Raw genomic sequence first — 17,031 nt, 5'->3', positions numbered from 1 at the left:
AACTGCAATAGTCAATTTCCCACGTTGGCATTTTCCCTATTTTCTAATTAACAACTGGTCAAGAATAGCTTTTTGTCTTAGTTGCACCTTAGCCTAATCTTTTTATAACAGCAAACAACATAAGCCTCCGAGGAGTGCCCATAGCTACTTCCAAGGATGTGCCCACTACTTCAGCAAAAATATTAAAAAGTAATACCAATAAAATAACATTTCAAACATTTCACTCTGTCACATATGGCTAAACTTCTAAACTAAACAGAAACTGTTATATGTTTGGAACCCAAAAATAACAAATATGGAACGCATCAGTCACTTGGGGGTGGGGTGGGAGGGTGGGGTGTATTTTAATATTTTGAACTATTGTGCTGAAAGACAAGTACAAGCGTAAACTTTTAATAAGCCACATCCAAATTAATTCAGGATACTATGAAGAACAAAGAAATTTGATTTCAAAGAGTACGTGAAATTAGAAGCAATACTAGTTAAAAAAAAGCGCATCTTAAGTTCTAAATATTTTAGTAAGAATTTTGACATTATTGTATGAAAGCTTACACCAACAAGCTTTTAAAGTATGAAATAGCCAGTTTTACATTAAGAAATTTAAGTTTTACAGTAAGCATTTGGAAGGAACACCCTATATACTCTTTGACCCTCTATTCAAAACAGATTTTGTAAATTTACCTGTGCTCTTCATGCTAATGGAAATGTCTCCCTTGTTTTCAGTGTTTCATATGTTTCCATTTGTTTTCAATAGCTGTTACTAATTGGTTCCAGAGTTAGTATAAAGTTCGTAAATAAATAATAACAATGGACTTACCCTTAGAGACTCCTGGAATGAGGAGGCCTGGTACTGTGCATACTTAGCAATTGTTGTATGAGATCTACTGCTTTCACAACGCCAGATTTTCTTTGTTCCAGTGGGGTCCCAGTTTTCATCTGCTGGCTGCAGTAGTTGTGTCCTCACTTCTACGATGTGTTCATTATTTGCTTCTACCAATGTCTTAGTAGAGAAGAGTCCTAGATCTAGTAAATAGGAATAAAATTAATAAACGACATAAATACAATAAAAAGTTTCAAGAAAAGAAGACATTAATACTTAGAGTTATCTAAAGGTTTAAACTAAAGCATTTTCTTCCACCTTTAGCCTTCATAACACAGCCCACCTGTAGGTTAAAAATTAACACTCATGATTAACACTCAAAAAGGTTTTCTGTGCACAACAGTAGAAGCTGAGAAAAAATTTGGCAGCTACTGTATGGACTATATTCTAAGAAACATTTTACATGACTTGTGTAAACAGATCTGCAAAAAATGTTTAAATTTATTACCAATAAAGTATTTTTCAGACTATAGTTTTATGAATGCACTTCCATCATATAACACATTTCCTACCAGCGATGATAATTTTTCTGTCTACAGAGTTCAAAATATTGTACGTAGTCAGATTATAGATCATTAAATCTAAGCACAAAGACATGTAGCCATAGTTTTCATAGGGAAAAAAGTCTATCTGTAAGCTTCCATATCCACAGCTCAGCTCCCCTCTGTGCTCAACAAAATCTGCTGGATTTTTGGGGGGTTTTTTTTGGAGGTGATCAAGATTAGAAACAGTAGCAAACTGAGAAATGACACATTACCCTAATTACTTGGAATACACAAGTAATACAGTATTACAGAAAAAAAAATCACTTTTAAGAACTGAGAGATTTCTTTTCAAAAAACACATACATTTTTTTTTCCAAAGTGAAAAAAACATAGAAAGTAAACTTACCTAATTTAAGCGCTCCAGCAAGGCCACGTATTACAGTAACAGGGTTGTTTGGATTTGTACAAAATTGATGTAAAGGTGGAAAGAAAGCATCTCGTTTATTTTCCAACTGTAAAATTATAATGGAATATTAGATGTCAGATGAACTTAGACTCCTTATTTGTAAAATAAGAAAGAATAATAAAAAAAGAGAAACAGCAGAAAGAAGACAGTAATGTTCTCCATTTCCCTGCACTGTGGGGAATGAACAGCTACATCATACAACCCTTTCCATGTTAAAAGCTAGGTTCACTCCTGAAATTAATTTGTTACTGCAATTTATTTCTTGGCATGAATTATTCCCTGGTTGCTTCGGCTTTTGCAACTCAGGTCTCCCGCAGTTTATTTCTTTATCTGACAGTAGCCCTGTACATTCTCTAAATCTACAGAATTCTCTGAAGAGCAAGATAATATACTAACTTGTTTTACAGAAGTCAAAAAAGCTAATTCTACAGATAATGTATACAAGAAACAGTATAATTAAAAAGACTACTCTCACAGCATATCTCATGTTAACCAGAAAGGTTCATTTGATTTTCTTATGCTTTTGTGCACCTATGACCTCAATTTAATGCTATAGTCTCCCCCATCTTTTTATTTCTTTTGTTTTTAAATTGTTATGAATCTTTTAAAATGCTCAAGAAATCTCTTTCAGTAAACAAAACAGAGTTCCCAAATATTGGGAACCACGCTGGCACATCTACACAGTGTGCTGCAACATGGTGACTTACCAGCTTTGTACGGACTCAACAACGTTGCGACGGACTTTTAACAAGGTAGATTAATTCAGATGCAACACTTGGAGAACAGCTGGAAGCATTACTGCCTCCAACTTAATCTAGCTCTCAGGCAGACTATTCGTGTAGCATCACACCAAAGTGCCAACTGCTTCTGGTCCCAAAGTTGGGCTGAACAAAGCTAACTTGAGGTTTTCACACCGGGTGTATGGACATACTATAATTTATTCTTTTGTTATCAAGGAAGTGGACATCCTATAATTTATTTTTCTATTACTAAGGAAGTTAGCTCAAACTCTTTTAAAGCTATTATGAAACTTTCTTTTCAGAACAGAAGTTTTAATGGTTGCATAAGGAAATTCTAAGCAACTAAAACCTGCCTTTTCCTAATGACATGTTGTTCTTAACATCACCTCAATTTTTATCAATTATTTCTTTACTATATTTTGAAGCAGATTGTTAGGAAAGTTTAGTTTAATTACTTGCTCGTTTATACCTAAACTGTTACTTGTAAAAAATGTACATATATATTTGAAATATTGTACATTTTTTGCTTATCCTGACAATATTTCGAGTATTAAATAAGAAACAAAAATTCTGAAGCTTTTTTCCTCGTTTGCTGAAATTCTTAATTTACAAGTACTTTAAGAGTCAAACTAAGTCTCAAAATTTGTTTTAAGGTTAGCATTTTTCCTGCTTATACACTAGTTGGGAGAGCACTGTAATTAGAATACAGCTGTGAATAGTGTGTCTTTAAAATAATTACATTATGTAATTCAGATATCCAAATAATTACAAAAGACAGCAATGTACTTCCACCATTAGATTTACTTACATAAATACTAGGTGTAGGTGGATTCAGCTTGTCCTTTGGCAAGGGAGGGTACGGTGGAGGCGGTGGTCGTGGAGGTGGGCATTTATCCAATAGAATACTACTGTTAGATAAGCCATTTTTACCCAGATTCCTAAAAGGAAAGAAGAGCTACCTCTGTCAATACTTGACAAATAAAATAAATATATATTAGTGTCATCTCTTCTGCAAAATAATGATGTACAAGCAGAAACCGTAATTCAAGATACAAATAAAGCTCATATATTTTCATCAAGAATTCTCATTGTAGAATTTCATAATATTCAAAATAATTACCACTTTGCCTGCCAAATCTGCAACATCACTACTATTAGTTAAAAATATAGCCATTTTAAATACAAGCAAGTATGACTCATTTGACAAAATTTAACAGAGAAAGCAGGTTTACAACTAGAAATAGAGAAGAACCTTATTAGGTCGGCACTGGCTGGTGGATGATCAATTCGTAACAGCTGAGATAACACAGTCTGGTAATGCTGTGCCTATACAGCACAGTGGCAAAGCACAAAGTCAGAAAATGACAATGCCTCAACCCAAAAACTGCCGAGTCACAAAAAACAACTACAACCACACTAACAACACTAAATTGAACAACCACCTACCCCTCTCTGATTTGCATATTTTGAAGCCAGAAGGAGCCACTGCTGCACAAGCCATTTGTTTGAGCTACAGAGGAAAAGACCTACCCTGAGTGAGTTGCTGTGTCAACACCCCTATGTGTACTTGAGTGAGGACCTCGCTTGTTGTGTTTGCAGCCTCTCTCTGGAGATTTCCAGATGTGGATAACCCACCGTAGGTGTGTTAACTTTTCCTATAATGAATTACCTGAAACATCTGCATCCTGAGCTTATCTATATTCAATTTCCAGTCACTATCACCAGGAAAGTATTTATTAACAAAACCATCCCTTAAATTTTTGTTTGTTAAAAACGACCCAACTACTTCAGAATTCTTCAAACTAAATGCTATTCAAATCCTTCTTCCAACCTCACTTGATTCGTTAGCTGTTGTTACCACCTCTCAACACCCCACAAAATAGGATATTTCTAATGCATAATTTAGTCATGTATCTTCATAAAACTCACTCATTACAAAAAAGTTGTTCTGGTAACAACAGTCTTCAGCAGAAAACACATCTGTCTTATATTAGACAAAACTCCTAGCAATAGAGCTTGTCTCTAAAACACAGAAACTGCGATGCTGGCACTGAGAAACATCGTAGAGCTAGATGCTGGCATGTGAGAGTACTGCTTCCAATCAAGCTACCACAAACCACAAGTAAGATGGACTTGGGGCTTGAGATCAGATCAGACTGACTGTTATGACAAACACTTTAAAGAAAATGAGCAAACATCTCACCTACTCCAGGCTGCAGCAAAGACGAGCATCCTGAGAAACTGGTGCTCATCACAACAAACAAGTCAGTCATTCAGTTCAGAACTTATGCCAGCTTTCTAACTCATACATTGCTCTCCTCTGACAGGAGATCAGAGACATATTTAACAACTGTCTCCAAAGCACGCCTGTCAAAATACCAAGCACAGCTTACTCCTTGTGCTAGGTGAGTCTAATGCCAGAATAGATTACAACTTCAAGAGCAGTGTGAAAGCTTTGATTTGGCATCATCCAACTTGGCAAAAACCTCACTGACCAATGCTTAATGTCTGATGTAGTTCTTGCAAAGGCCCTATTGCCCCCCCACCCCCACCCCCCACAAAACATCAAAAAAAACATGGCAATATAAAATCACTATCACCCACAGAAATTCATCAACCACAGCTGCATGGATCTGAGATTCAGACCATCTATAAAAAGTAAAACTATAACCTGTAACTATAATCTTTGCGTTATCAAACTGAAAAATAAAACCAAGAAAAGCAAATACATAGCATTAAAAATCACAGAACTATGACAAAATTCAGTTTGAATTGATAAAGAGTTCTCAGGCAGTTTCTGAGGCAAGGAGGATGAGAAAGACCGAACCTGAAGAAAAAGGGACACTGCTCAGAATTAGCGTGACTTAAGCTACCGTAGTCACAACAAGATAATCCCCACAGCGAAAGCTCAGTAAAGCCAGGGTACGTGGGGTCGTCAGGGAAGGGGGACAGTAGAGAAAGGAGAAACTCCTGTACACTTAGAGAAATTGCAGGTCTGAAAAGGCAAAGGAGATACAGAAGACAGCAGACAGCACAGAGGAAAAGATCAGATGAAGAGAGATCTCTCATAAACCCACCACTTGAAGCTGGTACTACCAAATGTATGTCACAGTTTCCTACTAAGTTACTAAAACCCTGTGTGAAAATTTCAAGAAAGGAAAGAGGCCAAAGAAAAGCAAAGCTGAGATAGGAAAATGCTTGTAATTCAAATGGCACAGCAAACAGATGGACAGAATATTTAAAGTTGTCTTTAACAGATCAGTTTCACTCTATCATCTTTTTTTTGTCCATGAATCAGAATAACTTACTATTAATAACGATACAAGACAGCTATTAAAGAGTAACGCTGTAACTGAGTGTACAAACCAGAGCAACGGAAATTATAAAAACCACCACAGAAGTACTAAAAAGATTTGCTACCAGCACCTGAAGTGAAGCGGTGTGAGTATCTACTGCCAGCCTCTCCACCTCTGGAAATACAGAACTATGGCCAGTGTAAGGAAAGTGAAAGACCCTTTTTGACCTCAGCAACCGTGAGGAAAATCTCACACATCTCTGTTTCAAGAGCGTATTTTTCATGAGAGGATTTCACACTGGCTGAAAGAGGCAAGAGATGCAACGCTCGAGAAAAAACAAGCCCGATTTAGGCCCTGAAAAGAAACTGGATGCCTGAACAGTCACCTACAACGCTGTGATGGAGGAACGAAGAGGACAGGCCTCGTTCATTTAAATTGACTTTCCAGCGGGAATTGGCTTTCTGTAGACTGCGCGGGCAGGAGAACACCCTTCACTCCCGCAGAGTGGGAAGACAGGGCAGGAGCAGCTGTCAGCCTCAGGACGGTAAGGACAGGGGTGCACGCTGATGTGCGGCATTGTCCTGAGCCAAAGCTGCAGCTCTCCGCCCACTGCAATTTGCTCCATGGGTAAAAGCAACAACAGTCATGCGACTGCTTTGCCCTGAGGACCAAACTCAAACTGCCATGCTTATGAGTGACACCAACCACTATGGATGAAATACGTGCCTGGATTTCACGTAATTAAGGGATCTCTTGAATAATCAATCACCAGATTCATTAAAGCACCCCTTTTTTTCCATTTTACTGCTTTCTAGGATACATTCCCGCACCTTCTAAAAACAGTTTACAGCCTTCAGTCTTTGAGAACAACTTCCCCTCTGGCTGTACCAAACACACAGTTAACCAGCAGCAGAGGTGTGACTCAGCTTGCTTCGCAACAGTCACCTGTCCTCTTCGTTACGTAGCACTCACTCCCCAGTCTGTGCTTTTAGCAAATATTAACAGAAATAATTTAATGTTATCTAGGGATTTCTCAACAAATGGAGACTGATGGCTCGGCCTGAGATGATGCCTTCATCCGTCTAGCACACTTCTTCCCTCGAGTTTACTATTTTCACTGCATGGACAACCCAGTAGCTTGTTACGCAGCCGGGATGTCCCTGCCCCACGGGAAGATGGATTCCAGCGCTTCAGCCTTACAGACTCCCCTGTCGGAGCCCTACCTCACGATCAAAAACTAAATAAAACAAGACCAAAATCTGATCCCAAGGCAACATCACTGAAATGTTTACAATTACATGAAACTTATCAGGTAGTTGCTGCTATACACTTCATAAGTATTGCATTGACTTTGCATCATCCTAGTTTACTAAAAAAGGATATCGTGCAAGTTTAAGGCCAACTGTGTTACACAGCTGTATTAATTTTAACTTTCTTTTATTACACAAACCGTCAGCTACATCAAGAATATTGAAGTTAACATAATAAAACTTATTTTCCTAGAACCAGGACTCATTATCATTAATTACTATCCTTTACATTTATTAAATTCATCACCTCAATAATTTTATTATTTTGCTCAAGCCTACTGTCAGACTGAGAGGATTACATTTATTTCTCAGAAAGTAGTTCCATAGTGCTTTTCAAGTCCTCTGGAACTTTTTCTGTTTTCTGAGAACTAGGAAAAAAAATCTGTATGAATGATAAACAACAATTCTCTGGCCTGCTCTTTCAGAGCTCATGGATGTATGTTATCTGGGCCTCTGACTTAAAAATGCCAAATTAAAGTATAACTACTGTTTAACCTTCTCCTTGATTATTGTGAAAACAGAGAGTGTGTTATCATACATCCCATGATGTGAACATCATATCTGCCTTTTTCCCAAGCACAGAACAAAAATGTTTACTGAAGTCTCTTGCCTCTGTTGATTATTCTAATAGCAGTCATTAAGCATCAGTGGGTTTTGTGCTTCTTTTTTCATTCTTGGCTATATTTTTCCTCTTCCAAGCTTAATTTCTGAGTTTTCTAGAACTCTTAACTGCAGTACTTCTAAAAATATTTGCCCTTTTTGTTTTTAATTGGGCGATTGTGACTTTTTGAGGATAATGAAAAGTTCCTAAACAATTTCCCGTTATCTATACATTTGGATTTTAGGTACACTTTACAGGCCAAAACAGAGTAAATTACAATCATTTGCACCTAAGCAGTTATTTTTGTTGTGAAGTCAGTCTAAGTGAATTATTATTTGAGGATTAGCTGCATGAGAATTAACAAGGTTTTACCGCTCAAGAGATTATATTTATTCTGAAGAACAAAATCAATACCCTCTCTTCCCCAAATAAAAATCACATTTAACATGAATATAAGGAACTGTGGATTTGTGTGATACACTATCTCAAATCTATCAGAATTAATTAATCTACAAAGAATGAACAAAACATTTTAAAAGTGTGCCTGCGGAGGGAATCAACTGAAACACTGGGATGCACAGTACTTACTTGACCCAGTCCTGATTCAAAACAGAAATACCCGGCCTTTCTTAACAATTAGTGGATACAATTAATTGCTTTCATACTGCAAGTTATTTCAATAACACAGAAAAATGTCTGTCAACACCCATCACCCTGGAAGGGAGGCAGTTACTCACAACACCTAACTTGGGCTCTCCAAGGCTCACCTCCCCAAGCTCCTTCTATATTCAGCAGAGAGAGATGAGCTCTCAAAGGGGAATATAAAGAAGTTAAGTCAAGCTTACATTATGCTTAAATGCAAGTAATGCCAGATAATTATTCAACCTGTTTCTCATGCAATTCTCTACCCCAGCCTTTCACAACCAGGTACTAGCTGGCAATACTCCCAGAGATCTTTCTTTTCAAACCTACAGAAAATCCTACAATAGAATTGTGGATTTTCTCATTATGCAAATATATTTCTAATAATTTTTGAATTCTGGTTTTGACCTCAATAGCATAGGTTGGCAGTGAATTTCATAGGTTAATTATATGTTATGTAAAAGCTAATGTTCCTTTTTTCTTTTCTTAATGACTTTCACATCTTTCCTTTCTATTTCATTTGCTAACCACCTTGTTCTTAGGCTATAGGACAAACAGAATCACATTAATGACTTATGTAAGAAAAGCATTATAACAAGTGGTACCAAACTTCTTCATACGCTTGCCTTCCCCCTAAACTATAAATATTTCCTATGTTTTTTTTTTACTCCCAGATAATTCTGCTTCCCATCTGCAGATTTCTGTATTTGCCTTTTGAAACAAAACGGAACGTCTTACTCTAAGCAGGGTTTAGTTTGTGAAATCACAGTATTTCAAATTTTATTCTTAAAACTTTTACTATGGTGAAGTTGACTTGCCAGAAGTAACGTGCCTTTAGAGCAACTGAACAATTTTGCTTTCAAGCCAAAAAAGTCCTTTGCTTACAGACAAAGAAACCTCCCAATAACACAAGAATTGCTTTTGTTGTTTTTGTTTTTAAGAACAAAACACAAACTTAATCCAGCTCCATTCTCCACAAAGTACTTCCCCTCAAATAGATTTAGGCTCTTTGCCTCTCGACTGCAGAGTTCCCAAACCAGCGATTCACTAATTGACTTCAGAAAACAGGCTTAATTGCCAGGGAGCAGCACCTTCGGAAAGATCAGCCCAAGTTTGCTTCTGCCCCAGGCTTCAGCACAGAGCCCACCGAGCAAGGAGATGTCTGTCCACTTTAGTCTCTGTATTGCTTTTCCCGCTCCTCCCCATGAAGCTTATTTCCTACGCTTGTGTACATGCTGGCCATTTATCAGAGCCTTTTCCAGACTGTTTAGCCCAGACCATCTTCTGTTTGCCATCCTATACTTTTATCATTTTACAAGGTCCCTTGAGAGGCAGCTAATCTCTCCTGGTCTCCTGTCATTTTCTTTTCTCAATGGATTGCTCTCTACGCTTCCTCTTTGCACCTCCTCTTCCTCCAAGCAAAAAGAACTATAAAAAAGGCGTGTTAGCCCCTTTTAATATGCATTACCATCAAGCCTACACCTCTCATTTGCCTGCCCCAATTAAGCCAAATTGGTAAAGGTTTCAAGTTCAGAAATGCCTTAGTGTTTTCAAATTAGTCCTTCCATGTATCACCATAAAAATGACACCAGCAACTTTCGGCTGACACAAAGTTGCCCAGTTACCCAGCTGGGCTCTTCAGAATTGTTGGAAGACCTCTTGCATGGACTTCTCCAAGTCATTATCAAACATAAGTTTTGTTTGGAGCTTTGCCTGTTCTTTCAAGGCTGTGAACAGACGTTAATAAATAATGATAAAGAAATTAATAACTAAGCTATTTCTTATTTCTTTTACGAGAAACAAAACAAGTCAACTCAGGAACTTCTCTACACTGCTTAAAGGAAGGACTTGACCTCACATCGGCTTTAGAAAGGGCAAGTGACGGACCCTCTTAACTGACACAGATACTGGATTTTTAGCATCACTCCTCCAGGATGTTAATTAGATGCACCAGTTGAAACACAGAGCTAGAAATCAGCTGGTTTCACTTCAGTAGAAATAAACAGCTCGAGTGTTAAATCCCAAGTCTTATGATAACGTTTCATTAGTTCTCCTTTCATAAGGATTGCTCACAGGGAAAAGATACACATGTTTCTACGAGTACAGAAAAGAGCTTTTGATAACAGTCTTTTTAAGGAGACTAGATACAAAACTAAACAAAGCAGCGCACTCCTGTTTTTTTCCCACATATTAGCAATTGGCTTTTCTAATAACAAACTCAGAGCAGTTATTCCTAGTATATTTTCTTTTTTTAACCACACGGTTTTCACTCATGCTCAAAATTACTTGGTTTTTTTTGTTTGTTTGGTTGTTTTTTTTTTAAATGACCTCAAAGGGGGATTTTCTCTGGGAACCTAAGGAAGGATTATTAATTTAATAGTACACTCTTTTATCTGTTATTTTGCTCAGAGGCTTAAAGAAATTTAGTTTACTATGTAGACAGTTTGCTCTACCAAACATAATAATTTAGTAGTTTTATAACCACCTTAAAATTTACTGTTGCAATCAGTTTTACTGGTAGGGAAGACTAACCAAATCACACTTACACTTCCCAGGATCACCTCCTCAGTTCTCTTCCATCCGTACATGCCAACAGCAGTTTAACAAGATGAGGACATTTGTTACCCTACTGTTCTCCAGAACAGCATCTGAATGAGATTTGCATATTTTAGTCAATAGCTCAGCTACTCCATTTCTAAATTCCTTGTAGCTTTTCAGTGAACATTGTCTAGCCCATCAAGGGAAGCTCCTTGTAGAAGTATCAATTGCTATGCCAGCACCTTCTGTTTGACCCCTTCTCAGCCTCCTAAACAACCTCGTTTCACCGCATGAATAGAGTAGGTCTCTGTTAAATATTTCCTCAACATTCTCTCTGAGGAAGATGGACATAAAGAAACTTTTCAGCCTCTGCAATGATCTTGCCCTACTTAAGCGCTCACTTTAGCCTTTGACAAAACAAAACATTTACCAAGTCTGTTCCTACAGACCAGACAACCTATTCACGTATAATAAAAGAAAGAATCTAATGGAGTTTTCTATTTGGCATGTGTTTTGCATTTTATGATACAAAGCATCTCCTTTCATCTAATGACTTCACTTGAGCAGCTTTTATTAAGACGACACTTGTTTACAAAAAGCCAATTTACAATCTCCCAGCATTTATTTTTGCCTGGCTACTGCCATTTTTCTTTTATCGTAATGCATCATTTCTGAACCCCCTTTTCTAATAGTTGCTTTTACCTTAAAAACACCAAACTTCCAGATCTTTGATGTTCGTTTGTTCTTAAGCAGCAAGCAAAATCCTAGCAACACGAACAAACAAGCCAGTTTTTGGTGGTTAGTATTACCATGTGGCCTCCTGATAAAATCCCTCCTGTGAAATGAGGAACTTCATTATACTGCATTTCACTATCCTGTAGTAGGTCAATTCTAGTTACGCTGTGAATCAACTCCTGTGCATTACTTAATCCCAAACTGCCAATAATTTCAGGTCTGTTTGTGCTCTAAGTACAAATAAACCTGTAGGGTCTAAAAGATGTAAAAAATGGCTTCTCTTAGACAAGACTTTTTTTTAAACCTGTAAGCATTTGAAAAAGAGACTATTTAACAAACAGACTTCTGAGGAATTTCAATGTGACTTACAAGTAACATAAACACTCTGGTTTTGAAGTAAGCATATAGTAAACAGAGCCAAATGCAGAATAATGAGGAGGAAAATAAAAATGATTAATCTAGAGCTCCAGCTATAAAAAAAGCAAGTTACATCCACCTGTTCCTACCTGCCAAAATGTCTTTTTTTCCCTAGGGAATACCATCAGGACAATATCACAAATTGTCAGATAGCAAGAAGAATATGCCAGAAGATATCAGAATATAACTATCCACATTAGAGATGAAGCCAGAATGTCTTTCTGAACATATCAAATGAAATAAGGGCATGTGTGTAACAACTGGCAAATACTAATACATTTAAGGCCCAATCCAGTGTGGCTCCAATATATAAAAACTAATACTACAGGACAACTCCCCTCTCCCTGTGCATGAAGTTTTTTGTTTGTTTGTTTGGTTGGTTGGTTTTTTAAAGAAAAAAGTATCAAATAACTATTTCAGGTTTTCTATTGTGGATAGCTTTACTGCAATTTTTACAGTAATTCTGAAAATCAACATTTTTGGTCACAAGTTCACTTCTGTACCTCAAGATACTGCTTACGGAGATAGCACCCAAATGTAATCAGTACTACGGGAAGCACTTTCAATTCTTTGGTTTTGCATTACCTTATACTGTGTTAAAATAAAGGTTAACATGCAGTATTGATGTTCATAGTATCTGATATATTAGTATATAAACATCTTCTATTCTACTGCGTATAAAGGTTGACTTATTTCACAAATAAGCAGGGCTTTCAGCAAAATATCTTTCAGTATTCTCCCCTCTAGACATTTTCCCCTACGTCAATCATGCACACAGTGTCTACGAGGAGATCTGCTCCTGAGCCGTCACATGCATACATGCACACCTTCAAACTCTACACGTTTTAAAACAAAGCAAGGTCTAATCAACTAGTTAGTACATGGCTGGGACAGCCTTGTCATCAAATTTATGCAAGTAAACTGTAAGACATGTAAGGATGGCAGGGAAAAAAACTATTAATATATTTAATAATGGTTATATTATATAGAGTTATTTTTTCTATGCAGACAGGACCTTGTCCCTAACAGGTAACCAGCCCTAGCACAGGTCAGGAACAGTAATAATGAGCACAACAGAATTTTCACATATAGAAAATTCTCTGCCTGCCTTTACACTTTAGGCCTACCCTAAAAATGTTGTAATTGTTAACTTGTCAGCAGTCCCACAAAATTTCTCAGAATCTCTTATTACTAGAAGACATATGCAGACACTTTCCAGCAAGCACAGTCTGACTAGGAGATCCTGTCTCTAAACTTTGTAAAGGTAGTCCTAGCCCAGACTGAAGCACTTCTTGACCTCCTAGTTGCTAAAACCGCAAGTCTCTCCTCCACTTTTCCCATTGTTCATCTTTCTTCATTATCCAGCTTCTAAGTCCTCTGCCTTGCTGAATTAAGGTGCAGACAGGCTGAAGAGGGAGCTCTCAATCCCTACTCAATAAGAAAGCAAGCAAAAGGCACATCTAACACTTTCTGAGCTGTCTGCAAACTACGTGGGGCAAGGTATTAGCTTACCTGCCTTGAAAAATGATTACATGAGCCTGGAAAAAATTAAGGACTATATGAACCCAAGTGAAACACTGTAGAAAAGACAAGAGACCTGATCACCACATTAGAAAGTACTTTTTTAAGGGTCAATATTTCATAATTAGGATCCCTGAATACTGTTAGAAACTTTTATGTACAATTTAAAGCAGAACTTGGTATCATCCCAGCCGGGAAGCTAAAGAAAGCACAATGGCAGTATCTGGCCAAGCGAAAAGTAAATTTGACATGCAGGTCACGGCCATGCTTAAAACTCAGCCCTTCTGCACTAAATTCACGAGTTCGAGTTGGAGTCTGTCAATAGCCTTTGGCAGGCAGATTTGCACTGCCTCTCCGTAGACGAGGTGCAGCCAGGAACTCAGTTGCCAGTGCTCAGCAGTGCTCAGCCATGCCCGTGACCGACCGAAGAGCCTGCTGCCGGCAGGCCAGCCTGGGTGAGAGCTACACCACGGCACCTCCGCACCGGCTCTCCAGCCCCAAGCACAGGAGGAGCAGCCTTGCACCTGCCTGCCTGCCTGCAGCAGGGCTTACATTTGCTTAGAAAAGCCCCTGCAGACACTTTTGTGGCACTCACAACAAAGTTTTTTACATTTGTTTTGCTATAATGAAGCTACAGTTTTTGAAGTAGAATAAAGAGAGAAAAATACCTTTATGATCCTCCCTTTCTTTTAGAAATTAAGTATCACTGGGAATACTACCTCTATCAATGAGCACAAAAGCAAAGACACATTAAAAGCTGGTTTAGGATTTTTGCAGTAAAAATGCTCAACGTTTCGCTACTGAACACAAACTGCAGATCTCACCTAAAAAGAGCTTGATAAACAGCGTATTAAACCAATCAAAATGCAACATTTGACTAGAAGAATACACTTCCCATTACTCTCCCAAGAAAGCCGCATGCAAATTTCTGCTAAGCGAATTCTGAAGACAGATCAGCTAAACTTCAAGAAAGAACTTTATAACATTTTTTTTATGTGTATTTGCAATGAACTCATCCTAACACCACACATTGAAGCTATTTTTATATTTCTACCATCAAGAACACATACACGGTCCCAATTAAAAAAAGCCATTAAAACTCTTCATTTTTATGAATGTAATAGGTGTAGAAACTTCACTTGAAAATGAACGTTATAAGACTTAATAGTTGAAACATGACAAAATAAGCTCCCCATAGGTTTTTTTTCTCTCTTCTAGGAAATTTATCTTTGTAACAGATACCTACAGACTGCTGTACGTACCATGATTAGTATTAGTCATCAAATCCAGTACGTTAGGAACTAGCAACTCTCAATCACAGTAACAGATGCAGCTTTTTTGCATTTAACTGATTTATGTGGGTGCAGTGAAAGAAGGATATAAACATGCTTTTGTCACTTTTTTAACATCAAAAAGGGTAATGCTCAAAAGCACCATGTTTGCTGTGTAATCACAAATAAAATATTTTGGAGTAAAATATACTGAGCTGCTAAAAATTCCAGCAAGAATTCTGAGACCAGAAAAATACAGATAACATTTCAACTAAAAGAACTGTAAACACAGTTAAGTATGGAAAACAGCAAAGTACAACCCAAAACATTCAGTAACCATGTGCTTATGATTAAAGGGACCTCTGTGAATTTGAAAGGCATCTTAGGTAACTTTGTCACAAATGGCAACAACTATCAGACATGGATATAGAAATTACAGTGCTCCAAATGGTCATTTCAGTTTCTTGGCATGTTTGGATTTCAAATAAAATTCTTTTGAGAAAGAAGGCAAATCTCTCCAAAGACTACCTAGAAAATCTAAGGACTTTGAGATAGTCTACATAGGGAAGGCAGTAAGCACAAAGTGTGAATCTGCAAAGCTGACTACTATCTGACACGCTCCCTGTTAGCACACGGAAGCATGAGCTCACCCTACCTTTGAAGGAGAATTAGTTACTTTTAAAAAGCTTTGTCTAAACTGTGTCTAGTGGAGTTTGCTCCACTTTCAATGGAATAAACTATCTTATGTTTAATGTATATTAAGACTGGTAACATGGTGCATTAATACTGGACAGTACACACAGTAAACACAGAGTTTACAGTTAACTAGCTTTCCTGTGCAGGTGAAGTTTCAGTGTGTAACACCACGAAGCTGTCTATTTCTGAGGAGAGGTGACTGAATGTCTCAAACTTGTCTATGTAACTAACACATCATACTTCTGCTTGCCAGCACATTCATACCACATCGGCACTCCGAAGTACCTAAACACTCCAAAGCTTCATAAAGGAACCTTTACCCTTCTAAGTAAAGACAAAATTGGAAGTGTTGCTGCCAGCTTTAATGAAAACTTAAGCCAGCCACTGAAACAATTCTCCATTTTCATCACATATATTTTAAGTGTCAGCACTTGTAACATTGTCCATGAAAAACTCCTACAATACTTTAAGATGCCTAAGGATCTCACTCTGATGATAAAATTTGTTCAGTGATGACACAGCACGGTGTAATAACAAATGCAACACTATATGCAGTGCTCTGCTATTGTGCAGGATGGCTAAATATAGGGCTTGTAAGTGGTGTGGGGGGAGCAAAGTCTCAGAAGGTTGCAGAATAATCACGAAGTCTTAGAAAAAAATTTTATCACTACTGTGGCAAAACACATCTTTCCTTGATGCAGGGGAGTCTATGACATTATCCTTTTTATTGTTAAAGCCTGTATCTAGCGAAAGAGCTGGATTTCAAAAAGACTCTGAAAATGTGCTTGCTGGATATAACCATCAGCTCCCAGCACTCGGACTTCTGCTGGAGGTCCCTACCCTCTGACAACTACACCAATGTCACACCAATAACCCAAACTATGCAACCCTCACAGCTGCATTTCCATTTCTTTCTTTGGAAAGAGGGGGGAGTGTACCTGCCATTTCTGGTGATTTAACAACACTGAGATAGAAATGCTAAGAAGCATATAGAAATGTCAGGGTTTGGAGCCTGGTGTTTCTGCTACACCACTTTTTAGTAAGACAGACCTAAGAACCACCAGAAGTGTTAAGGGAATGAATGCATTTAAGCTGACTATGTGGATATAAAATGAGCCTAATCATTCTAGTGCCAACATGCCTGTCAAGAAGATGGGGCTTATGCGTCAGAGATGAACGTTGGCAGGTTTAGCTACAGCAGATTAAGATATTATTGCCCTCAGTCCACCATCCTCCTCTGCCAGAGGCCACTGGTTATTGCATAGGTGGCTAAATTTGCTGCATTTCTATACCACTATCAAAAGAGCCATCTCTGGTGCAGGACTGGAAGGACAAGCTGATACGCCATATGGCTGTATGACCAAAGGAACACCAACAGGCAGGAGAAATGGGCCAACAGGAATCTTACAAACTTCAGCAAAGGGAAATGCCAG

General features: G+C 37.8%; 1 protein-coding gene across 15 annotated transcripts in view; it reads right to left on the bottom strand.

Annotated features, from left to right (window-relative positions):
- KDM6A (lysine demethylase 6A) overlaps positions 1–17,031 on the bottom strand; it is a 159,968-nt gene that overhangs the window by 20,257 nt on the left and 122,680 nt on the right. For all 15 annotated transcript variants that reach the window (XR_014230310.1, XM_082331346.1, XM_082331347.1 and 12 more), the window contains 3 exons: positions 3,380–3,509; positions 1,772–1,877; positions 818–1,023 (listed from right to left, as the gene is read on the bottom strand). Coding sequence is in view for 14 of the 15 variants with exons in the window: in XM_082331346.1 (XP_082187472.1) it covers positions 818–1,023; positions 1,772–1,877; positions 3,380–3,509 (442 nt within the window). In the remaining variant the exon portion in view is untranslated. The remainder of the gene's footprint in view (positions 1–817; positions 1,024–1,771; positions 1,878–3,379; positions 3,510–17,031) is intronic.

The sequence above is a fragment of the Platalea leucorodia genome (assembly GCF_965183815.1).
Source record: "Platalea leucorodia genome assembly, chromosome: 2".
NCBI classification, from domain to species: Eukaryota; Metazoa; Chordata; class Aves; order Pelecaniformes; family Threskiornithidae; genus Platalea; species Platalea leucorodia.
The sequence above is the reverse complement of the archived record's forward strand: the minus strand, read 5'-3'. Positions and strand labels throughout refer to the sequence as shown.